The 27,294-nt window shown below is 41.8% G+C and overlaps 1 protein-coding gene across 1 annotated transcript in view; it reads right to left on the bottom strand.

Annotated features, from left to right (window-relative positions):
- The window catches only part of LOC117428863 (insulin receptor-like), an 87,417-nt gene that overhangs the window by 46,138 nt on the left and 13,985 nt on the right, over nucleotides 1-27,294 (bottom strand). Inside the window, exon 2 of the mRNA XM_059015010.1 lies at nucleotides 20,067-20,612. Coding sequence (XP_058870993.1) covers nucleotides 20,067-20,612 — 546 coding nt within the window. The remainder of the gene's footprint in view (nucleotides 1-20,066; nucleotides 20,613-27,294) is intronic.

Here is a 27,294-nt window from a genome sequence, read left to right as displayed (position 1 = left end):
TCCGAGCCAAGTCGCCTGTCCATTTGTTCTTCTAAACATTCTCCAGGGTTCATGCCAGGTCTCTGAAGTCCAGGTTCGAAGGAGGAGCAGGTTGAACTTGATATTCCCTGACAGACAGGTTAAGCCCCTTTGCTTCTCAATGCGATTCACTGCGGGAGCATGGCGTCACAAAACCAAGCAAAAAAAAAAAAAAAAAAAGGCTCGAGGAAGGGTAAGTGCCTCTTTAAATCCTTCAATGAGAACACTTTACCTTAAAAGACTGGTCCTGGATGGCAACGCTGCCTTGAACTCCTTGTTAAACAAAGAAAGAAAGAGCTCTCGGACAGGGAACACATCACCGCACTGACGCAAAAACGTTCATCGCGTAAAACAACAGAGCTGTTTAAGATGGCACAACCAATGCATTTGAGCACGAACTCTGAACCCACAGAGGTTTGATTTCAAAACATCAGAAAGATCTGGGCACAGTGCTCAGAGACACCCAGCAAGGGTGTGAGTCGCCTTGCATTAAAACTAAGGTGCTGAACAGTACAACCCTTTTCCAAACTAAGGGCTGCATCAGCTCACTGGAAGTTGCATTGCTGGGTTGCAGGGATAAAGTTAAGACTCCTATTGCAAAACAGTTTGAACCACTCCAGCTTTTAAATCATGAGCAGCATGAGTTACACATGTCCAATTAAAAACTAAAAGGCAATGAGGAGGTGGGTTCATGATTTTAAAATCGCAAAGTACAGCATCAGCTGGCATTAAATAACACAAAATAAGGCAGAGAGACATGCACATTCTTTGAACTCCCTAAAGTAAAAAAAAAAAAAAAGGGTGGAATGAACAGCCAGACCAACCAGTACGAGGCACTCTGTTCCTGTTATACAGCGCTCTCACAGATCGGGAGGGAGATTGTAGACTAGGATTCATTCTCTCTGTCACAGTTGCACAAATCAAATCACAGTTGACCTGAATTGGTGTAATCAATGGTTACAGGAAGCGATAGGGTGTTTTGCTGCATGGATGTAATTAAACATTTGCTCAGGACTGTGTACAAGTTGCATACAGTGAGGCACATGACACAGAGCATCACTGGGTAAGGAAGCACACAGAATGTTGAAGTGCTAATAGAACATTTGTAGAATGCCCTGGTGTCACGTTATTCCTTCAATAAAAGGATTGAGCAAAGCAAGCATTGTGCAACTATCAACGTGTACTGCTGCAAAATTCCCAGGCACTTACAAATACAGTGCCACTGCTTCCTGAGGAACCTTGGACCCAGACAATAGAAAAACAACTCACTTTACTTCCCATTAAAAGAATAACTGCAACATGCCAAAAAGAGACTTTTACAAATCCTGTTTGATGTTATACTTCAATCTCAGTGCCACAATACCTTGTCAGAGGTAAAGTAAATAACGGGTGCAAATATGAAACAAAATAGCAACCAGCACACAGATAGAATTGTCAAGCACTGTTCTGACTTTCATCAGCAGACATCTCCCATAACAAATCAGGCTACGCTCGCATGGAGCTTGTTATTCAGACACCATGCATCACATCGCCAGAGCCAGGCTCTTTTGTTTACAGAATTGTAAATGCTGTTCCTGTTCGGCTGCAAAGAGAAAACAAGTCCTGGTAACTGCTGCCTGACAATTGCGCCGGCTACAAATCAAACAATTAAAATGACCTCCAGAAACCTCAAGCTGCTCACAAACATAACTCAGCTGCCCCATGAACCTGGCCATGGACAGAAAGCCGGCATTTACAGCCACAGTCCATCACCGCCCAAAAAAAAAAAAAAAAAAAAAACATGCGAAAAAAGTGTTTGTTTATGACAGGACGTACGCACCAGCCTCCAGGGCAGGACGAGAACTGAAATGAATGTGGTCTTTGTTGTTTTCAGGAAGCAGCCCTAACAAATCAAATTATAGCTTTTGTTTTTTTTGACCTCGTCAAGCCAGTGCGTTCTTTTTTTTTTTTTGAATCAAGGAAGTTTTCTCAAACAAATAACATGTTTACTTACTATTGCTAAGGACTTAAAACTGGTTAATGATTTACTTCATGTTCGCATTAAAAAACAAACATGTTTTCCAATTCCAGGATAGTAGCTGCTACCAAATGTTTATCCCTATGATTTTTAATTATATATATATATATATTTTACCATTAGGGGTTTGTTTAGAAAGGAAAACCAACAACAACAACAACATAAATATCATCAAAGCAGCAAGGAACGCATCAGTGGCGGGTAGGTGCAGTTACATTAGTGTTTTGAGTCGTGTCTTGCGAGTTTTAGACTGTTGCAATCGAGACGCACTGCAAAGAATTCCTGCAGTTCTAATAATCACAAGTTGAATCACACACATTCTTTCACCGTGCACACAAACCCACAAGAGCTGGGATGAAAAACACCACCCTCCTGTCTTGCACATGTCCTATCTTGTATGGAAAGGTAAATATTTGTCTCTTTGCTGTCACGATCTTTAATGTAATCTTTCCTTCAGGTCACACAGCTGCTTAAGCCTGGAATGAGCCACTGACGGCCCGGGAAATATACCATTGAACTGCTTCATTGCACGAGTCAGTAAAATGTTCTGCAAGTCTGTGTTACATATTTTCATACTAGAAAGATATTGCCTGTGTGATGCATGCACAGCCTGTTCCAGCGGGGGTCTGCCAAGAACTCTTCTGAAAAAAGGACATTCGCTAATAAATGATAGAAATATCACTTAGATGAACATGAGTAATAGGCTTAATCTGACAGCATTTAAGTGCAATGCTGTCTTATAACATCAATGAGTTGCTGCACTGCTCTGTCGTCATTCTGTTTAGCAGGCCTGTTTCTGATGTGGTCGTTTCATGACCCAGAGTTTGAGAATCACTGTTGATTTTTCTTTCCAGTACATATTTTCAAAAGATCTATAGAAGGTAGTAAAATACAGAAAAACAGGAACATAAAAAAAAAACTGAGTGGTCCTAATGTACGATAACGCACATAGCACCCCGACGAGAAATCTCAAAATAGTTTAGCCAGTGGGTAAGCAAGCAGTTCTCGAGAGGGTGCCCAGTCCAATACTAGCTGTTAAATATTCTGATCTGGGTGCTTAATATTTACCACAGCACCACTTGCTTCTATATTTTGTGGGCTGTAAATCTGTGTTGCTTGCAGATCCCCTCTTGGCAAGGATTGATAGTTACTTGCAGTCTTTTTTTTTTTTTTTTTTTTCATTTTGTGCGTTAAGATCACATAAGACTCTTAGGAATGCAGCAGTGCGCTGGTTAGCAATTATATGGCAAGAAGTCGTAGTCTGTGAACAAATTATTAGAGAGAGAGAGAAGGAACCTTCCTGGTATATTAGAAGACAATTCCTGATAAGAAAAAAAAAACATTATCGCTACTAAAAATAGCACATCCACCCGTTGTGAATTTGTTTAAAATGACGCCAGCCAGCATTGCTAATAATGACATGTGTTATTGTTAACGTACAATTGTTCTGCCACCTCAAATATGCCAAAACTTCTTCACTGTCTGAACCACCCCTCCGTGGAGACTCCGTGTCGGAGGTATGTGTTATTAGTACTTTGGGAAATGGCAATGTCTCAGACACCTGGCTCCACTTGTTTGACTCCTGTCCCCCTTTCCTGTTCAGTAATGTAACACACCTGGAGTAAGATATCACCTGAGACACCCCACCCCTCTCCACTCCCTCCCTCCCAACCAACCACCCACGCTTACAACACAGCCATCTCTGCAGGTATCTGAGCCAGGCCTGACCAGAGAGGTCTGTCATTTCGAGGCCCTGAAATTCCACATGTCTGCATACCAGAGAGAGAGAGAGAGAGAGAGAGAGAGAGAGAGAGAGAGAGAGAGAGAGAGAGAGAGAGAGAGAGAGAGAGAGAGAGAGAGAGAGAGAGAGAGAGAGAGAGAGAGAGAGAGAGAGAGAGAGAGAGAGAGAGAGAGAGAGAGAGAGAGAGAGAGAGAGAGAGAGAGAGAGAGCGGGAGAAGGAGAGTGAGGGAGAGGGAGGAAGGAGGCACGTTTTTCACAAACAGATACACAGGGTGCTTTTTAGAGGGTGTACACACTCACACACACGCACGCACACTGATCCCAGGAAAATTAACAAGCTCACTTCACTCAAACAGTTCCAAACTCATAACGTATAAAGGAAGGGATTAAGTGTCCTGTTTGGCTTCCTTTTTTTTTGTTTTTTTCGTTTGTTTCTGTAACAACCGACTGCTCCAAAAACACAAGCAATTTATCTGCTGTGACTAAAGGTCACACGAGATTCTAATGCGACAGTGAGAGAGAGTCCAGTGTAAACGGAGGACGTCTGCTTTGTTACTCTGTTCCTCCTTCGTTATGTTATCGATGTAGAGACAGTATGCCTCTGTGTATAGGATCGATACTGCTACAGAAAGGGAACCGAGTTACGTATAACTCATGAGACAGAATAAAAGTCTCACTTCCCTGAAACGCTGCGTGTCTGTGCCCTCTCATTGAACCGCTAAGGACCCCTCTCAGCGACCCCCCATCAAAGCATTTTGTTTTCACTTTACCCACCCCCAGAAAAAATACACTTTAGTAGCGTACGAGTGTATGATGCTTTCTACACAAGCAAAAAACACTTCATTGGGCTTCTTTGCACAGCATGACATTGAAAACTAATCAGTAGTAAGTTTAGGGTTTGAGAATCGTGTTTTCCGTACGTGTCAAATGTCTTCAAATCAGGGGTTGAATCTGTTCTGCCCGGTTTTGTTCCTTGATAAGTTGTTTCAATGATCCAAAAATGAGAATATCTATGCTAACCTTGTATCTGCTTTTGTAACTACTGCTTATGGATCTGGTTCTGTATGTGGAAGGTAGGCTATTCGTTTTTCTTGTGTGTGCAATCCGATTCATTTAGAAGATCCATCTACCTGTAGAGACATGCAATATGTAGCACACACTGTTGTGTAAATGGCCTCGTCCCACAGCGATTCATTAGTTATGAAAAATTTAGCCCCTAGAATATATTCTTCAATATAACCTTTATGCTCTACTGAATTTTTACTTTTATATAAATCAATTTAAACTTTTTTATATATTAAAAACAAAACAAAAACAACAACATCTGTGCACAGGACAAAACAATACTTAAATAAAAAAAAAGTCCTAAGTTATAAAAGTCTGAGAGGTATATTCAGGAAACAGCTTAATAACAAGCAAAAAGCTGAATTGGCCGTTTGAGACAATGAGATTTGTCAGGATGCATGTCATTGTTTAGGTGTTGAACAGTTATTTCCAGGATGTTGCATATCATGTATTTTGGCACTCTTGCCCTTCCATACCTTGATGCAGTGACAGCTCAATGGAACTCGTTTCATGCAGGGATCATCACATGCCTCCGCCCCCTTGGGGCCAGAGGTCACAGCGGGGTCACATTCTCTGAAGAATGAAGCGGTAATAAGGGCCATTTCCTGGCCACCGACGCCGTGGGCTGCAAGACTGGGCTCCAAATATAGACCCTGAACTAACTAGCCATTAATTATTTTTTCTTCGAAAATACACAAGCTGTATTTATGTCATTTGACACATTACATTTAGACTTAACTTTTGCGTTTAACAAAATGAAGGAGTAAGTTATCATAAAAATATAGTTATAGAGAAATTTAAAACAGGTGGATGCCAGTTAAAAATGCTCCAAAAAAAAAAAAATACAACAAAAGTAGCCGGTCCTCAAATGAGGGCAACGGCACTTAATGGGTTAATTATAGAACACACATTTTAGAATCTGGAGATACTCAACACTCCATCAACAGAACTTAAAATGCATGGCAACAATCTTGTGTAAAACCTCACAATGGCAGTGCTTTGCACATGCCTGAAATGCTTCAAATTCCAATATAAAGGCTTGACGTAGTTTAAACTACACAGAACGCATTCAAAACACATTTCAAATCAACCGGAACCAACAGTAACTAAATCTAGTTTTGTTGGGCTGATACTTAACTAATAACGCTTCTTATTTTGGTATATAAACTTACATCATTTATTGAGGTAGAAATAATTATGCTGTAATACTTTCTGCGGTTACTGTACAGCTGTTTTGTGTTTTTCTTTTACTCCTCAAAAATGTTTGCAAATTGCCCATCCCTTATACTGGGATACTTAAAACAAGAAGGGGCATTTTCCATACGACTTAATAACTGAAAATCCTGGTCATTATTCCTTTTTAGTCCTTTAATGTGTTCTAAACACCGGGCCCTACTCACAAAGCTTTTGCAAGGATTGTTTTTTGGAGCGAAATTAACCTTCTCTTAGGTTTAACAGTGCTTTGCAAAAAACGAGAATAAACTACGTATGCTTGCTAAGGAGAAAACCCCCCTTTTTACAGAAATATCAATTCTGTAAATAATTAATAGCACAGCTATGCAGTTCCCCTTATGAGCAGGAAGAGGGATGAATGGGGCAGCCCCGGGGGAAACCTTTTTTCTTTTTTTTTTTACAAGCTGCAAGATATCGTTTTGGGTTTGGTTCCTAATTCTCTCCAAACAATTGCTACGGGGGCTACTCACAAAGCTTTAACCCGGGGAGTTATTCGAAGAATGTCTTTGATATTCATGATATTGTTCTAGTCAGTTTCTGGTTTCTTTACCAACGAATGGGCTAGTGATGCTGCACAAGAGGGCTTTTGAGTCAGGCTGACTGCTTGGAAACATGTCGTTTTTGGAAGACGTTTCTGGTAGAACTCATAATGCAAAAAAAAAAAAAAAAAAATGATGTGGTGTGTGCATGACCATGAAACGCGGTTAACATGCTTAATGAGCACAGGCATACTGAAGCTGTGTGCAATCTGGTTACAAATTCTTTTATTCTGTTGTGATTTCTGGTTTTGTTTAAAGCTCCCTGATCTTCAGCCCTTTTGTTTGGAGAAAAAAAAAAAAACACCGCACACATTCTTTAAATACCTCAAGGGTACTCTGTACCAAATTACTTGCTTGTCTAACTTTCTGAATGATCTCCACAAAAAAATGCGACCACAAATGGCTTAACAGTTCCTTTGAAGCCGGCACACCTTGCTACTGTTGGCACAAACAGTTCATATAATTGTTTTATAAAATGCACAGCTGTTGTGACTGCTAACCTTGTGACTATCCCACATTCTTCTTGAATGAACAGCAAAGTGATGTAAATGGCAATGCCTAATCTGAACGTCCCGAGCTGTCAGAAGTGACACCACTAGGCATTGTACAGCAAGACATTATAATACCTCTGAGCCAATTCATATAGCTCTTATCCTAATCCCCCTATCAAACCGAAGGTGGTTCAGGTATTTCAGGTTTGCCAACACTTAAAAAGGCAGGTATCAGATGAACATAAAGCAAAGAATGAGTCACGCTGGCAGGATACTGGCTGGCTGTCTCCCCTCCCTGGCAGTGTACTTATCCTTTCCAGAGCAGGTGTACTAAAGAGTCCTTCAAGTGCAGTCAGGTTTCAAATATACGCTGCTGAATAACTGGGTCAAACGTGACTCAAGCTTCAAAAGGTTTTAACGGTTTGCAGGTAGGTACACGCCAAACGCATGACACGAGGACAGCTGCTGCTGGTCGGTCGGTATATTTCTGTAAAACTCGGTACTGCTATTTTAACACACACTGCACGTGAAAATCAGTGGCACATATCTGTGCGTTTGAAATACAGGCTGCTGAAGGTGCAACTGTATTGCAATCCTCTTTTTTGAGCCTTGACATTTGTACACAAGCCCATAAAGCGCATGATCTTGCCTCTCTTCTCATGCTAACCCAGTCGCGCTGTCATCAATCACGCAGAAGTGTTACCTTATAAACATGCAAACGAGACATGATGAAGTAGGGTTATATACTGCAACACCAGCGGCCCAGTTTTAACAGTTTGTAAATGCTGTATATATTTTTAGTTTGCTACTCCTGATACAGACACTACACAGGCACCTAGCTGTTTACTGAAATATTGAAAGGCAATAATACTAATTCTGGTGTATCCGTTTTGTTTGTTTAGCAAACAGGCTGACAATCAAAGCGAGAGCAAATTAGTGTGATAAGGAAACAAAACAAAACGAAGCAGCGGCCATGCGCAGTGGGCTTGTTATTAGAAAAACGGCCTGCAAGGGAGAACTGGCTAATCCGCCCTACAACCAGTTGGCCTGGAAACGGATTTCATTTTACAGGCTATTAAAAACGCACTCGCTAAAAAGTGCCCTATTATAAATCTGTGGAGGAGTTAGTTCATTTGGGCGATGGGTCATCTGACAATTTGTTTTTGCCAACGCTCCTAGTTACATAATCCTGCTTCTTTCATAACACCACAACACTGGCCTACCTTCAAATCCCACTGAATACCCCTCAGAAGGCTCACAGGCCCCGGTCCAAGGTTCTCACAGCTCCTATTCAGAGAACATTACACATCCCAATGGGTCCAATCAAATAGGAACTGCTGAACAATAGAAGGAAATAATGAGGAAGTCCGTTCCGTGACCTTTTAAACCAGCTATTGTTGCCCACGGAGACTGACACGGCGCCAGCGTTTCCTTCTCGTATCGGGAGAGGACCACGATTGGCCAGTGTGAATCCACCAGCCCCTGTGTTGGGAACAACTAACACACACACACAGACTGTTGCATCACAGTTACTTTCTGTCGCCTGGCAACTCAGGAACTTTCCACTACAACAGGTTATTTATACAGGTTTTTCTTTGTGTGCGTTGAGGTCTTAAGACTAATCGCTAGCACGAGGATGCACGCAAACCATACTCCAGAAGTCCTCTGACCTAATGCTTGGGAACGGATTGGCGGAGCTTTCAGGGGACTGTCTGTGTTGATTCCACACCAGGGTAAACCGCACTTATCTTTACTGGCATGTCCTTAAAGTAAACAGGACCAAATAAGGACATCTTCCACAACAGTACAGTGCAGTGTCCCGATTCACGGGAGGAGCTTCAAAATGGAACAGGACTAGATCATCATTTAGTTTTTTCCGTTATGAATTTTGGTGCGGTCAGACGTGTCTTCTTCTATCTGTCCACAAGCAATTTAAATGTTTTGGGATATATATATATTTAATATTGAACATGTGGTTAGTAAGTAAAAAATACTTGGAAGACTAACCACAGAGGGATGTAGCTCTGAGTTTCTGTTCATAAATATATTACTTTTGCGTTATCCACTTCATGATCATGAACACATCCTTTTCTGCTTAAACTAAAGCCAGACATCCATTTGGGATAAATGCTGTGCAATCAAATCTTTTCATTTAAGCTATAACTCTAATTCTGGTTCAAGATCTTTTTTTAATATGAACCTTTAATGTTGTTTTTCAGGTCTTCTTAAAACTTTCTTTTAATCTTTGAAAAAAAATAAAAAAACATAACACAAAACAAAACAGGGCAGTCGTGACAAAAATCACACTCTGGGGAACAACACAACAGAAGGAGTCGCACAAAGGAAATATAAGCGATGGACATAAAAAGGAAGGACTTTCATAAATTACAGTACATGCATTCAAAACCCATGTGCAGGAAACTCAAGGCAGGGATGCCGGTCCTCTCAAAGCAGGCATTTCATGCCCAGTTTGCAGCCCTGCACGTATATTATTATCATTGCTATTAATGCAGGCAGGGTATCTTAGGAGCCCAGCAGCTCTTTCATTGCAATGTGGGGTTTTTTTGTTTGTTTTTTATTTATTCCACGACCAGATTTTGGGTATTTCCAGATATTTTGCCCATAATAGCAACTGACAGCCTCAAAAAAAAAAAAAACACACAGCAGGTTATGAGCTCATAGAGAACACAAGGGCTATAGAGATAAATGCATTAAAAAGATTTACATTGGCCAAGGACTGTTAATAATAATAATAATAATAATAATAATAATAATAATAATAATAATAATAATAATAATAATAATAATAATAATTATTATTATTATTATTATAGGATACTGCTAAAATCTAATTTTAAACAGTGGCATATTAGCATATTTCTGCTGGTTATTAAATAATACCAAAAAAATTGGATTACCCATTAATTTGCTTTTGGATACCATACCTGAACCAGTGCTAACTAAACTCATTTTCACTGTCCTAAACCATTGATCCATCCTCACCTCAAACACATAAATGCTACGGATGGTTTAACTTCCTACTCTGTCCTACAAAAACTGGCAAAGGATTAAACGGTTTAAAAGACGTAAGAAGTAGTCTTGAAATTTGCTCGGCACGCCAAAGTTCACAAAAATCACCATAAGTAGTTGAGGAAGCTGCAATTGAGACCCACATTAGAATAGGGAAATGCAGTACAAGCTGGGCTATGCAAATAGCTGCCATTAATAATCTCTAGGACAGAGCTGCTTCCAAATGCCCCGGGGGCTTCTTGCTGCTCATGAATGAGAGTTACTGTAACAATACAAACAGCCTGTACTAGCTGCCACTATCTGCTCACAACACTGCATGCAGCAAACCACATCTGCTACTGCCCATTCTTAAAACAACACGCTCGTTCCCACTAATCAAATAGGAACACATTGCTTTCACACAATGCCAACCGCCCTTGGCTAAGAAGCGCTACAAACGTCCTTTTATTTTGAATAAACGTATATAATCTGCATGCAAAAAAGCATATATATATATATATTATTTTTACAGTCAGGCACAGTGAACCAGTGCACCACAGAAAGCCCCGGCACAGTCAATTATACTGAACCAGAAACCGAGTGCACAGAAGGGCGGTTCTCAGATAGGTCACAGCAGGGGAGTAAAGCACCGGCCTTTCACTTCAGGAGGCCTGCTGGGCTCCAATCCAGTGCAGGTCCAACGGTTGGATGGCCGTGGAAACTGACCTGCTCCTTCAGCTCGAACAGGATGGTCCTCCTAAGACAGGGGTAAGGCCTGCTTGCAGGGCACTGTGGGGAAGCTCACACCAATCGCTGCTTGTGTTATCCCTGCTCTGTCGATGAGCCGCGACTAGCAATCCATGCTTTGGTTTAAATTAATGCGCCGTCACTTCACTATCCTGCATTGCAGGTGTTCTGCAAACTCTTCGAAGCTGAAATCGTTTGCAAGTCATCAGCCCTAGCCCAGCCTAAAAGCCCTTTGTAGGGTCTTAGAAACTTCGTATACTTGCATCCCATGTTCATTGTGAGATTCCAACCTGGAATTACAGTGAGGCACTGTGATCCGACCAACAGCAGCACCTTTAAATTCAGAACATATAAAGCCCGATAAACTTTTTTCTTTTTTTTTTTTTTTTTTTTTTTATAACGCCGGTCGACAGAGTCCTGCCATCTACCATAGACGTGCAGAGGCAATAACAGCATGCAGACACACCTGTCATCAAAGGAAACAGAGGCTTCCCCTTGTAACCACAAGCCCTCTTTTCTGCTGGAAGAGACGTCGTGATTGTTCTTGGCATGGCGCTCCCCACTCTCCCAGCTGGCCCGTGCTGGCAGTGAATCCCATGCAGAAAGCTGTGAGGCTGCACAGCTCTCACACGCACTGCTCATGCCTCGCAGAAAAAGAATGGCTATAGTTAATCAAATAGGAAGCGCGCAGGACGGGGATCAAGCAGTGCTGATAATAAAGATGATAAAGTGATATTCTCTCCCTGAGGTTCTGGCGCCCCGCTGCACACTACTGTGTGTTTTAGTGGCAATGGCACTGGCTACTAGACCTGGGGTCAATCACAGTTTTTGTGCAATTGCACTTTGTAATTCATTGCAGTTACAATGTAATTCATCTCAGTTACAATGTAACTTTAACTGAACATTGGCATGCCTGCATCATTGTAATTACACCATATAACTGATCATTTCCAATTGAATTACACACCTTTCCAAGCTTAATCATTCACTTTTTTGTGTTGTGTTTTACACTGAGGGATCATTACTCTTGTATTTTCAACCACTTCTAGCGACCCCATTTGTTTGAAAAAAAAACATTGTACAGTAGCATAGTATTTTTCCGTTTTTGTACCTGTGATTATTGCTTCGTTATTCAGAACAGAATAAACATTTTACTTTTTTAGTATCATTGTAATTAGAATTGTCATTACTGCAGCATAACTGTCACGGTAATTAAACAAACTATAACTGTAATTTCAGCAACCCATGCCGCTGTAAGATTGCAATCGTAAATCAGAATTATAAAATACAAGCAGTTCACCTGAACGGTTTTGATTGCGGACGGAAAACGACATCCAGGATTGTTTAAAACCATTCCGCTGTCGTTGCAACACGTTATCAGAGAGGAGGGATACGGTGCCGGCAAAGTGAGCAAAGTGAACTGGTAGTGGATCACAGGGGCAGCAGCCACTGCAGTGCATGCTCCAACAAAACATGCACTTTATTACAAATTGGATAATAAGCAACAGCAGTCCTAGCAATAACATTTAATTGGACTCTCATTAGAAAACAGTTCAGAACAGACTGCTTTACATCACGGAAAGCCAACACTGCGGTTTTCAATTTGTTCTCAACACATACCAGTCCTATGACCTACGAGTACTACTGTAGCTTTGGAACTGTGTCCCCAACAAGATCAAACAAGACCAGCTGAGCAGAATTACTAAATTAGACAGCGTTCTGCTGAGCCAAGAAAGGACTGGAGTAGATCAAAGGTAACTGACCCTCTCATGTCGATGGGCCACTCCAAACACCTCCAGAGGGCTCCTATTGGGGGACTCGGGAAGGATTTAGGGGGAATAACGTCAAACCACAAGAAGCTGAGCAATCCAGTGCAGTAGCGGAGTCTAAATGCAGTGCCGTCCGTATAGCCAGACGCAAAGAAACACAGGACAGAGGGAAAGTTTTTATTACAACGATGGATCAGAAAATCCAAGTTCTGTGTCTGAGGGGTTGACAGTACAGTTATAATTTACAGCACGATGGTATTTCATTCACTCATTCATCGATTTCAATGGATTGTATCAGGGGAATGACAGTGATGCAGCATCTTGAGTCCCGCTGGTTTGCTAGCAGCAGCACACAGACGCATTTAAAAACACCACACAATGACAATTTCCAGCACACGACAATAGGATCCGACAACAGGAAACTCGGGGAACAACCTCACGGTGATCAGAAGGCAGGCTGCTTGTGGTGCCGTACAGAAATTACAGATTACAGAAATCATTATTTCGACATACTGTAACTGGCATAGGCGGATTTGCAGCCAGCTGGTGACCACCTTACAGTACCTGGGATGTATGATGTTTAATTTCTCAGAGCAAACCAGACTTAAAATGATTCAACTAATTGAATTCACTGAATTCAGACCGAGCTGTCCTGCAGATTTATTTTCTGAGTATCAGATTGCGTACGTGGGAGTCACTATTTAATAGCTGCTGTGCAGTAGCAAGGGAGCCCTCATGGAACATTAGTCTCAGCCAGGATCGTTGTAACGTAACTTTGAAGTGTTTTGGTCTAGAGAATAAACAGCGTTTGACAGAGAATGAGAAACATGCGAGTTAACGACACACGAGGCCTGCTGTACCTTCCTTCACTGTTCAGTGTGACGTCTGTGTGTTTTTTTGTTTTTTTTTTGTAAACATCTCCTACTGCTGGTTACACTACAGGGTTTGGTATTGTATCGTATTTGCTGTCAGATCCTATGGTTGATCTTTAGTTCCTTGTTTTCAGGAAACAAGGTTACTGCACGAAGTCCAATAACCCAGGCAGGAAAGATCAGTAGAAGTGTCAGTGCGACAGGAACTGGCCAGTGGAAAAATCAATCCGGCACAACTCGGGAATTATACCCAGGAGACCATGGAGAGGCTGGGTCTCTGAGCGGCTCCTGATTATATGAAAAGTTTAAGCATGAATGTCGGGCTGGCAAACAAGACGGCATTCAGCATAATACCAGAGCCTCTGTACAGTATAAAGCCCTGCATTACATGAACGCTGTCACAGCCAGAGCCCTTTGATTAGTTAAATGAACAGCCATGTACAGCAAGTGCAAAACAAGTTGTGTGATGTATCATGTTTTACTGTTCCGGTACAAAGTCAGCCAAGGAAATGGATAAGCGAAGAAAAGAAAAAAAAAAAAAAAGGGGGTTTTAATATTACTGTATAGAAAGCTAGGCACTTCAGGTGCTGAGATTTTAATGTAATGTTTTAACTTGTTTTTGGTTGTGCTGTTCATTTGTTTTTTTTTTCATGCCATAAAAACACATTAACCTTGGGTAAGTCTGCTTTGAAATGTCTTGTCCCTGGGGTTCAGAGATAAGCCACAGCAATTGTGTGAAGAATTAATTAAGGGGGGAAAATGCCCCGGGCTACCAGATTTCTGAGGAGATGTTCTGTTCACAATGTCAAGCGACCAACTGGATCCTAGTTCAATACGACAGGTTCATCCCCTCCAGTCTAGCACTTTTACAAAAAATGTAGACTTGAGATGTGCTTGTTAACAAAATTAATTTTAAAAAGCGTTAAGTATCGGTTTTGATCTGAGAATCTCTGTATCATGTCTGGCAATAATGTTTTTCCACAAACCAGCTCAGCATTCTTTTATATCAATACTCCTATGACAAACATTCTGCATTACAAATAAAATATTTCCAATAGGTGTCTTCACGAATTCTGCACTTATTTTACAGATAACCCGAGATTATGAGCAACTGGGCAAAAGTGCGCAGAACATAAAAAGAAGAGTCATTCTTTGATGTTAAATGTTGCAGAAAGTGTGAACTGTGAGGCTGGTCTAAATATAGCTTATAAAAGAGTTCAGAAGGTCAGTCTGGGATTCAATGTTTTTCAGTTGGCTTGGAGGCTTTTCACTCACCGGTTGTGTAATAGAGGCAGCTGCAGCTCATGAGCTGCATGGATACTGCTGCATTTTAATTCAATAAAATAAAGTGCCTTATGACACTTAAACAAAATCAGAAAAACTGGCCAAAAAAATCATTTCAAGACTGATTATCTGCGCAACGCATTTCATTTTGTTTATTTATTTAAATAAGCGCTTCTTTTGTTAATAACACCCACACGCTAAATTCTGTTAATTGTCACATGCCTCTGCCGGATCCACATCAAATTAGAATTCCAATCTGGAATTCCCGTTAGAACCTCGGAACACTACGAAAGCTCCGACTTCCAAACAAGCCGTGCCTTTTTATTTGCATTTATTGTATTTTTTTCCTCCCGAGATGAACGTGCTCCTCTGAAGCCAGTGGTTTCTTGGCGGGTGAGGCACAAAATAACAAGAACGCTGTGTGTACCTGGGGGCTCGGACGTGTGATTTTTGCTTTGCTTTCGCCACGTTGTTGTGCACAGTTTCTACATTACTGGTTGCTGTTTAAGTAGTATTGGACTGAGAGCTGCTATTGTGTTTTTATAATCCAGCGCAGGGTTCATTGTAACTGAACCCTAGCAGATAATGGTTTGAATTTATAAAGCATGGAATGGAGATTATGCTCTGTATACTACAGGGATGGGCATACTGTAGAAGCACTGAAAAGTAGTTATGAGTGGATCCAGGCTTTCTTATGAGCACACCTGTGCTTGTTACCTATAAGTGTGCGAGTTACATTTGCACTCCATGGTTAGATGCATATGCATTTTTCAACTGTCTGTGAACAATGATGAGCATTAATACCGCATCTAGGAATGTGTTTTATACATCTGTGTCTGTGTGTGTCAGTGTGTGTGTGTGTGTGTGTGTGTGAATATAACAGCGAAAGGGGATCAAGAGAAAAACAAGAAACTTAAAATGAGGTCTTCACATAGCAGCGGGTAAATAGAAAGAAAAGGAAAAAAAACTCAGCAGCTCAAATAAACAAACGCAGACGGAAAAAATGTCAGTGTGTTAACACAAAGTCTGAAAACAAGCTGGACCACCACAGCTGTTTCTGATAAAAGGGGGAGAGGTTTGAGAGAGCTTCTGACATAAGCGTCCAATAAAACGTCCCAGAACAATCACCAAGCCATGCATGCAGCCTAAACGATTCACAGAGGAACAGGACCTGCCGGTCTTGCACAAGAGTTTACAATTAGAGTACGCTTTGTGCCACTGGGCAAACTAATAATAATAATAATAATAATAATAATAATAATAATAATAATAATAATATTATTTTAATAATGGGACCCTGTGGGTGCCCCAGTAGCCAGACATGCAAATGTAAGGAATTCAGTTTTAATCGTTTCCATTCCATTGTCATGCTGACTTTTCCACGAAAGGAAATATCAATCTGAGCAATGCAATCTACACAGCAGATGCGCAGTGGTTCCTAAAAAAACGTTTGCGTCTGCATTCAGAAAGAAGAGAGATCTGGGACAGGGGGAGAGGGAGTCTGTACATTCAATCTGAACCTTTTACTGGATGTGCCGGGGTAATCATAGCATGCCGATCATCACTAGGGACAGAAGGTGCATGTTGTGCTATTCATTATTAGGTGTTTACAGTACAATTAAATCAGTAATCTAACACCACTGCTGTCTGTCACAGCTTACCTTTTTTAGATCACATGCAGCACTTTGCAGAGCTCGTAACGGGTTAACAGTTAAGAGTATCATTTTTTATATGTATATATTTCACAGCAGGCAAATGAACTCTGGAAGCATGACAACACTATCAGTTTTCTACTGCGGTCGCAGTTATCAAGATATTTGTTAAACGTCACCCCGCTATTATCTTCGTCTCAACAACCTCAGATTGCATATGGAATTGGATTACACTCCGAGGAGAGGCGAGCTGGGAAAGGACAGCCGTCCGACGCGAGAGAGTCTGGTCTGCTCTACACCGCAGGGATCTCTCAGCTCTGACTACCACAAGCCCCGCAACAGCCTAGTAAAGTCCCATCTTGGCAAGCTCTGGGACGGATGCCCCGCAGAGATTATCAAGTGTCCGCAGCCATCTGGCATACATTAAATACAGAGCAGGGGGGAAAAAAGCCAATTCTTATCACATCTTTGAAAAGCGAAACACAGAGCTTCCACTTCACGTGGCAGGAGATTGAAATTTAATGATTTTTTTTTTTTTTTTTTAGTTATTTATTTTTTTATGATTCATCTCCAGTTCAAGCTCACTCCCCTCCGGGTCTGACATATCTGTCTCGCAGTTCATCAATTCACAAGGCGTTTTGTTCCTCTCCTCCTCCTCCTGCAGCAGCAAGCAGCTAGCGATGGACCCCAGCCTCTCCAACACACTCCAGAGCTGCGATACTGAAAACAACATCTAACTGTATTGCTTTCTCACTTCATTTTCCCCCCCATCCTCTCCCTCTGGGTGAAACCATTTACCTTGGAGCTTGATAAAATATGATTGTCACCCGTTGCCATTAATAATACACGCCTAACAAATTAATTTGCACCAAAACGTAAATCAATTCTCTACAAAGCCACAGTAAGGGGGACGACTTGAAAGGTCCATGCTGTTGAAATTCTTCTGTGTGCCCTGTAGGACAAGCACAAGATCACACAACCAACGGTCAGGTATCAGGCCACAAAGGCTTCTGACAGCTCGTAAAAACAAGGGAATCGCAGCTTCAAAAGCAAAGCAACCCATAAAAGGCTGTGCTTCTAACATTCTGTAACCCTAAGTGTCGTGTGGGCTTTTTAAACACCAGGCAAAAGGTTTGAACAGAAACATCTGCGATCGCTTTTGTGTAACCGGGCTATGCCTCAATCATGATGGGCAGCGTCACATCATGACAGAAAGCCCTCCTCAGCCAAGACTAAACAAAGTCCTGCGGTTTACAGAACGTATTAAACACCTTGCAGATTTGTCCTGTCAAAAGTCAGTGCCGTCCTGGCTGCACATGGTGGCCCTACACCTTGTCCACAGCTGTTTCTCATTTTTCACTCAACCTGCAGAATCTATGCAGCACAACAACGATCCACTCTATACTGCTGCTATACGATACAAATTAACTGTGTGTGTGTGTGTGTGTGTGTGTGTGTGTCTGTGTGTCTGTGTCTCCCCCTAGCACTTAGTGGTCTTTTTTCCTTTAAAACAGATTTCTTTTCCTGAACAAACTAAATTACAGACTTTAGTCCTCACCAGCACTGCTATTTCCAAAGTACACCAGACCAAACACAAACACCCAGGGACGAGCTCAACAACATTTTTTATCGTTACACAAATCTGCACCCTAACAATAAAGAAATAAACATGTGGTTATTTGTCTTTATTGTAGCAGTCAGTAATCTGGGGGCTCCTGTGAGCCATAAAGTAAGTTTGCGGTGGGTTCGAAAACCATAAAAACCCACACAATGCACAATGGAAGCCTGAGCAGTGACAGGTCCTGTACGGGAGTTTATTTCTTTTCAATTTGATAGATGTAGGAACTACTGTTTGTATCAAATAACTGATAGAGAGAGGGGGGATTATGGGTGGGCATACTTCCCTCCACAAGGAAAACTTTGTAACTTTAGAATGTTAAAAAAAAAAAAAAAAAAACCATTTAACAACATCGTACATGCAATATAAAGAGAGACAGAGTTACCAGCTCTAAAAAAAGGCATTCAAAAATAATAATAATTTTCTGCTGTATGCAACAAGAGGTGCTCAGATCTAGAGTCCCGACAGCCAGAATGCCTCCCCTTATTTCAGGGAGCGGAGCTCCGACATGTGTGAAATCTTGCATCACGGTCTGGAATCAGCCACAGCTTTGACATGGCACTTGACTGAACGAGTGCAAATCACACGACACTGAGTGGAGGCATACCTGCCTGCTGTCCGGGTTTCAGGATCTACTTTCAGACTCCCATTGCATTGCAGTTTGAGCCATTCCAGCTTTTAGATTTGAGGTTACTTAATTTAGGCTCAACGAAAAACCTGGAGAGGATCCTGTTTTTTCTTTGGGGGGGGGGGGGTTAATGCGCGTCGTAGTTTGTCTACTAGACTTAAGAAACGTCTTTCGTTACAAATTTACTGCATTTTGACTGTGTCACAAAAGCAAAGTGTTTTTACTTGTAACTTTATTAGCTTACAATCTACAGCTTGCAAGCCTTCTACCAGCCCAACAAACGACAACAATCACTGAAAAGAAACAGGGGTTCAAATGGCTGTTAACACGCACCTGCTGTCAGCAAACAAGCTAGCTCCACGAAGCAACGACAGCTTTTCAAGAAAATACCAAACCTGATGGAAAACAATTTGCTATTATAAATCGTGCAGGAAACAGGATACTCGACGCCTGACTGCTATCCTCATTCCTCACAAGTAGTTTAAGTTCTTTAACCCTATTATATATAGGAAAGACCTTTTAGGCATTCAAAGTTCTGAGCACAGAGGTCCTGGGAAAAGGGGGCTACATTCTTATGGCCCGATCACCAGGCGATCATTACATTCAAGCTCCTCTTCTTCATCCAGTGTCATTTTCATTTGATCTTTCACCTTCCCCTGCTGGAGGAGAGGCGACTTCCAACACCAGGCTGGGTGGAAGTTTGGATGTAATGAAAGAGCTGGCATTACCCGACCTGCATTCTTCTTGTCTAAGCGTGCAACGATGAGTTTAAAGGCAGGGCTTTCTTGTTTTAATTCCAATTGAGCTCTCAATTACTTAATTAAAACTTAATTTTTTGAACGAATAATTTGCTTAAAATTAAACCTTTTTAATTGTTCTCAGCTCCTAAAAAAGTAGCAGATTTCAAGTTACTTATAAAATGTTAGTTAGCTTGAAATGTCCAACTTTTTAAGAGCTGAAAACAATTACAAAAGGTCTAATTAAGCTCATTATTAGTTTAACTGAGGGTTCAGTTAAGTAAATTGAGAGCTCAGCTGGAATGAAAACCAGAAGACACAGGGGTCCCCGAGGACCGGGTTCAGGGTTCCCTGGTTTAAGGAAAACAGTATGAAGAAGAGCTGCCCCTGTTTAGATCAGGGAGAGTCCGTTCAATTTCAGGACACTGTTCCAAACCTGCTCCCTAATTAGTAAACTGACCCTGTTGAGAGTCAGTTTAACGTTCCAAGACCTGGCTGGAACAAGATCCTGAAATTGGAGGAGCCAAGATGTTCCTACCCCTCATCTTAAACAGATGCAGATTTTCACATCCTCGTACTTGCACACAGGGAAGAGTCAAAGCCACCAAGCCCGCCCACCCACCGAGGATGGGGTCAGTTCGCTTACCTCGCTGGCAGTGATCCTGGGTCCAGCAGCGCTCTCCGAAGTGGACGTTGAAGGCGGTCTGGATGCAGCCCTTGCCTTTGATGGTGCCGGGGCAGACGTCTCCGCACTCGCGATCGTCCTTGTTGGAGACGATGTAGTTGTCCTCCACCGAGTCGAGGATCTTGGACCAGTCGAGAGTGGACAGGTAGCAGAGCTCGGGGTTCTTCTCGATGCGCACGGCCCCCCGCGTCACGTTCATGAGGCTGTGCAGCCCGATCTCTTTGAGCTGCAGCATCTCGAAGAGGACCAAGGCGTAGTTGAAGAAGAGGTGGGTGCCCCGGATGACCGTCAGGTTGGGAAAGAGGTCCCGGAGACTCTCCAGCCCGTAGACACGAAACAGCAGCAGGTAGTCCGTGATCATCACGAGCTTGGGGAACCGCAGGCCACTGAAATCCGAGGGTTTCGTCTTAAACATGAGCAGGATTTGCAGGTGACCTTCAATCACGGTGCAGTTCTCGATCATGTGCAGATGGGTGATGTTGTTCCGGATGTCCATACTCCGGCAAACTGCGGGAGAAAAAGAAGGAGGGAGAAGCGTTAATAAAAAGAGCAATGACTTGTTGTTCTTCAGCTAGCAAAGGAAGTGGGGGTCGCTGCTGTAATGTGATTCTTGGTTTCTGCCATGGCGCACAATGGAAATCTGCATAAAGGTCTAGATATAAAACCATGAGATTATTACATACATCACGTAACCAAAAAAAAAAAAAAAAACACACCACACACAAGAACTTTACTGCAATTCTTCAGTACGAGAATATTTCATTTTCCAGCATTGCTGTTGATGCGCTCAGTACATTTTTTGTAAGGGATTTTAAAAGTTCACTGTAAATGCACGAACAGTGATTGCTGCTGAGATGTTCAAACCGTGCAATAGTATAAGAAAGTGCTATTGTGTGAAACGTTTATTGAGTGCAATTTGTAGCGGCCGACAGATTGCCAGCATCACACAGAGCTGCAGCACTGCAACACCATTGCTGTTTTTATCACCATTCAATTACAGGTGCATCCGCTGCATAACATGCTCTCTCCAAGCGAGAGAGATGACATCGCTAGCGACCAGCAATCAGAAAACTATCCTCAAGGCAAAACGCTGTCGTCTATACCACTGTGCTACGAGGCCTTGCTAGTCCATACAACAGCTTTCTCCAACGTCTGTGCCAGGAAGCATCTCAGATTATATCAGTAGGAATCTGGGTTTGTCGTTCTTGCCTGACATGTCAATTAATTGTCCCTTCTATTAGTTCTTATTCTGTTATTTGTTACCAAACCTTTTTTCTATGCAATGCTTAGAGCACAGTGCTTATCTACATTTCAAATCTCATTGTTTATATCGACTTGAGTAATCAGAGGATTTCTGTCGCTGCTAAAGGAGTAAACATATACGGTATTCAAATATTTCCCTCAAGATTAATGGCTGGCAATTTATTGTAAATCAAGGTCATGTACCCACTAGACCGCAGGGATGAAAACAAGACTCCCATTGCATAGCAGTCTGATCCATTCCTGGTTTAATAAGACACACCTGAGCTTGTTACCTATACACTGCTGGGTGAAACTGCTATGCAAACACAGTCTGATTTCCATCCCTGAGACCGTGAGGGATATAGTGTTTGAAAGTGGTTTGCTGTTGAAACAGCAAGATCTATGTGAAAGTGGCAAAACCACTGGCCCTGTTGATTTAGATGAAACAGGAGAACAGTATAAACCGGTTTTCTGTGAGCATCATTCAAACAAGCACTCTTAACAGCCCTAGTCTACTCTTCTGAACCCTTAATGTTTGTGTAGCAACAACAGATTTATTGCCATCAACACAAAAACAACTTAACGTACACCTGTCTTCAATAATGACTGTGCCTGGCTCAGTCTCGATTAGACTACAGCGTGTAGCAATAACTGTTATACAAACAGTAAACACGGTCCGAGTCAACTTGTCATAATATTGCTTGGGAACAAGGAACACAGAACAAAAACTGGTTACCAAATCCTTCCCTGGTCTCACGTGAGAGCGGTGGATTTGTCTGGATTGTGAAACCATCATAAACAGGCATCGGTTCCCATAGTAACAAGTCTGAGCAAGTAGAGGCACGGGGGGGGAATTTCCTGGGAATTTCGCTCAAAGGAGGATCAACGCCTGAAAGACCGCAGCAACAGTGCAATGCAGAGGAGTCTGCAAGCTCTTTACAACATACAAAAGCGTTGATGGTTTACAGATACACAGATTACAATGATGTACAAGTTAACGATCAGTTGTTAATTTATCCGCAGTGTTATCAGCATTTCAACTAAAGATGCAACTGCAGCAGGGGCTCAGAAGGGACGAGTCTCAGTGGGCCGACTGGTCTTCTCTCATGTTCTTGTGTATAATGTGGGAAGGTACTGCAGAGCAGTCAGACAGACCCACACCTGCTGGCCCCTGCACAACATCTGTATCTAATTATACAAAGCAAAGCTCGTTAGCCTTTTTTGTGACCCTGATTAACAGAATGCTGGAATTAAGCTAAATCATATGGATACGCACATGCCACGTGTACCAACCCACGGCTCCTCAGTGCATCCAGAACTGCTGTCCGGTGCAGGGTTTTCAAACAAGCTATTCCAGTATTTAAACAGTTATTTATAATCACAATAGGATGTGACATTAAGGATGTCAGAATTGTCTTACAGCACGACATTGTGCCAACACCCACAGAACATTATATTATACTGAAATGTGAAGTCAATTTATCATCATCATCATCCTCCTCATCATTATTATTATTATTATTTAAAAGCAACAACAAAAAAGGATGGAAATTCTGCATTACAAATTTATGTTGTTTCATTAACACCAAAAGTGCAATCGGTATACACAGTGAAAGAAGTCAAACCTGTACACGTACAGTGTGTGTGGGGGGGGGGGGGGCGGGGGGGGGCTCTCAATATAGCCATTCCCGAAACTGAAATAGCAAGCTCTTTATATAGTGGATAAACGCTTGGAATCAAGTAGAGGCAGCCAGAAGGAAACGGAACCCTCTTCAAAAGCACCCTTTCCTTCCCAGCAGTATCAAATAGAGATCCAGCTCGTGAACGTTAGCTAGCGTCACTATTTTCATTGTTAAAACCTCCAGGTACACGCTGGAACTGATCTCCTGGTGCAGATGGAAACACAGCGTTACAGCCCACTTTCCTTTGGCCTCCATACATAATCCCTAAAGAGGACTGATCCATCCAACACACCATAACAGTGTATATTTCCAAGCTGGGACTTTATTTTAAGCAGCGCATTCTCAATTGAGAATGTAATACACTGAGTATCAATAGTAACTGCCAGTCAGAAAGTGGAACACTGCAGTGCTGGAAGGCATGCAGGGAATTACCCCACTGGATGAGCGAGGACAGTATCATTGCCAATACAATTATCAGAGCAAGTAAGGCTTAAATAATGGGAGCAAATCCTAATCGTGCAGTAAATGCATTAAGGGTTGCAAGGCTGTTGAATTACTGCCTGTATGTAAGTGCTTTAGCATGACTGAAGAGACATGCAACACGTACATACATACACACTGTATACATACACACTATTATATATATATATATATATATTATATATATATATATATATATATATATATATATATACACACACACACATACACACACAGTATATATACACACACACACACACACACACTGCTGTGCAAAAGTCTTAGACACATTCAGGAGTTATATATAGATATCGATGTTATGAACATCAACAATTTACTCAAAGCCTCCACTAGTGTTGTCCACTACTATAACAACTTTGACCAAGCTTGTCATTTAGCAATCTTTAATTCACATTGCTGAGACTCTTCAAAAACTTGTGATCACAACAACTCAAAAAGTAATCTATACATGAGCAGCTAATACGAAGTGTTGTAGTAGCTAATTCATCACATTTACCCAGTGGTTCTCAACAGGGGGGGGGGGCGTGAGAAGTGTCCAAAAAAAATACTTTTTAAAATGTATACGTGACATGACGTACTCTAGATGGTGTGGGTTGATTCTATAGTAGTATTAAAGCAGGTTGATTCTATGGCAATTATATATATATATATATATATATATATATATATATATATATACACACACACACACACACACACACACACACACAGGGAGGTGACTATTGGACAAAAAAAAGTTAGAGAAACCAAAACAAATAAGACGGACATACAAATGTTGAAAGCTTACAGCGTCCTGCTTCGTTGTGTGTATGAAAGGTTTTCACAGGACACTGCCATTGCCACCAGCCAGGACACCTGTTTTGCTATTGACTCAGCCTCCCATTCAAAACTACTCCTGTAGGAGCCTATTTATAATTGCTATCGGGTTACTGCCAACCAGCCAAAAGAATCCCTGATCTGGAGCTGTGATAAAAGAGCTGCCTTTAAACGCTCACACCTCTGAATGGAAGCCAAGAACCAGCCTGACTGAACTCCTAGCAATCGCACCTCTGAATGCAAACCAAGAACCAGCCTGACTGAACTCCTAGCAATCACACCTCTGAATGCAAACCAAGAACCAGCCTGACTGAACTCCTAGCAATCACACCTCTGAATGCAAACCAAGAACCAGCCTGACTGAACTCCTAGCAATCGCACCTCTGAATGCAAGCCAAGAACCAGCCTGACTGAACTCCTAGCAATCACACCTCTGAATGCAAACCAAGAACCAGCCTGACTGAACTCCTAGCAATCGCACCTCTGAATGCAAACCAAGAACCAGCCTGACTGAACTCCTAGCAATCGCACCTCTGAATGCAAGCCAAGAACCAGCCTGACTGAACTCCTAGCAATCACACCTCTGAATGCAAACCAAGAACCAGCCTGACTGAACTCCTAGCAATCACACCTCTGAATGCAAACCAAGAACCAGCCTGACTGAACTCCTAGCAATCGCATCAGTGTCATTTAATAATTATTAACTGCGCAGCGTTGCCGATGATCATTCCAACTCCTCTCTCTCTTGTGCACTTGTTTGAACGTGGTTTCAACCTGTACGTCCGTTTCATAGCTAACTTGAAATTTGTAACTGTTATTTAAATCTAAAACAACTAAGGTCTAATTAACCAAATGATCAGTTCAATGAAGGGTCTAGTTAAGTAACTGAGAGTTCAGATGGACTGAAAACCAGCAGACACAGGGGGTCCCCAGGACCGGGGTTGGGAGCCACTGCTTTAGGAGACACGCTTGTTGTAAAAAGCCCTGGAGATGCTACAAAAGTTCAGCGGAAATCTGATAGCTTGTTTACTCAACTGTTATTACTATTTACAGAGCTTCTCCAACAGGGTCTGGTCAGTGCGTCTTGCACCCTTCTGCTCTTCACCAGTGTCTAGTCACTTCTCTGATTTTAAAATCGATTCACGCTATTGTTTAAAGAATACAGTCAAGCCCAGATTTGCTGATCAATTGTATAGAGGAGCCGCCTGAACCACTTTGAATCTCGTGTGATATAAAGGTGTGACTGTGACAAAATAACCACATAGGGATCATCACTTGAGTCTTCACTGTGGAGTATCATACAAAACATACAGGGTGTCCCGTTACCCAGGCATCACACACACACACACACAACTGTTAGTCAATTAGCTGGTATGAAATGTCTTTAAGCAAAGTGGGAACAAATGCAGATCACGGTGACGTGTGGTGCAATTCATCACCAGGTCGCTGATGCCTGATTTGACAGAGCACCCTAATCGGTGTGATAGATGAAGCCTGCCTGTGTAAACCTCCATTCGGCTCAGCACAGAAGCAGAAGTAAAAGAATGAAATAAACTTGAAATGTAACACTAGTTCCTTATTTGGTAACTGTATCTCATGGACCTAGCGGTTCCATTTCCTTTTACGCGGATTTGCACGCGACATGAACACGCATTCCAAAGGACCTCCACCCACGTGTGCATGCATTGCACACCTACCCCCTGAGCACACGCAAGACCTTGCAGTCCCCCGAAAGACTGACGATCGCAATGCTGTGCTGAAACAAGTGCCACCAGGCCGTCCTGCTGTGTTCTGCACTTTGTCGTTCACTCCTTGTTGGATCAGCAGGGATTCCAGGAAGCAATTTGAATTCTGAAAGCCCGATCCCTGCAGTGTACAAAAACTGGGACAGGACCGACAAGCGCAGGTGTGTTATGCAGTTTGATTTTGTTATTTGATATTTCTTTTAAGTTACTATAAGGACAGCGGCCCCTGCAATTAACACGGGCTCCCTGCCTCAGTACCTGACGTGTACATTATCATTTGTTCTCCTTTCTGCGTTATATTGTTGGGATTTTTTTTCCTCTCTTTAACTATTGCCTTCAAAAGGCTGCTCCATTGCTGTCTCTAAGGTTAATTTCTCTCATTTTGTGTCAGTCTGGTGATCCAAGCCACATCACGAATGGAGGTATTAGCCGCAAAAACCTGACTTTTACAGCATTTCTTTCATGCATAAAAAAAACAGAAAAATTTAATCTGATTAAATTTCAATGTAACAATTACTAGTACAGTACATGTGTATCTGCTGTAGTGCCTTGCAAAAAAAGTTGAGAAGTTATTCATTGCACAACCAAAAAGTTGCATGGAAAACTAAATCCAACTAAATCCAACTGGTGTAAATAGCAATTAAATGTGGTGATGCATGTAAGTAGTCAATTGATTTTAAATCTTACTGTACAGAATTCAAAGCAAATAATTACAGTACAGAAAGTAAAGGTGCATTGGAATCAATCCGCTGTACAGCATTGCATAAGCAGAGAGGGAAGTGGTTAATATTCTGTATGATGGATGACATCTCCTCCATTGTTGCTAAAGTAATTAAAAACCTTCATGGGATACACAACTTCCTTTTGAAATCTATAACTGGCAGGAGATTTAGTTCCAGTCTATTGATTTTCTACTTTCTAACCAACTTCCTTTTCCTTTTCAGGTGTGAAATGTCTTTAAGCAAAGAGGAACAGGTTCAGATGACTGATGTGTGGTGCAAGTAGTCAACAGGTTTTGGCTCCCGACTTAAGAGTATCCTAATCGGCATAATAACTTTTCTTTTTTTTTTTTTTTTTGGAGACACAAATTAAATGGATCCAATAATATTCACAGTATTAATAGTTTCTTTCTCACACCACAGCAAGCAAACCTTGACATTTCAACCCAGCGGTCCTCATTGACGACAAAGCCTTGATCTTTCT

This window comes from Acipenser ruthenus, chromosome 49 (assembly GCF_902713425.1).
Source record: "Acipenser ruthenus chromosome 49, fAciRut3.2 maternal haplotype, whole genome shotgun sequence".
NCBI classification, from domain to species: domain Eukaryota; kingdom Metazoa; phylum Chordata; class Actinopteri; order Acipenseriformes; family Acipenseridae; genus Acipenser; species Acipenser ruthenus.
This window is presented reverse-complemented; position numbering and strand designations above follow the sequence as displayed.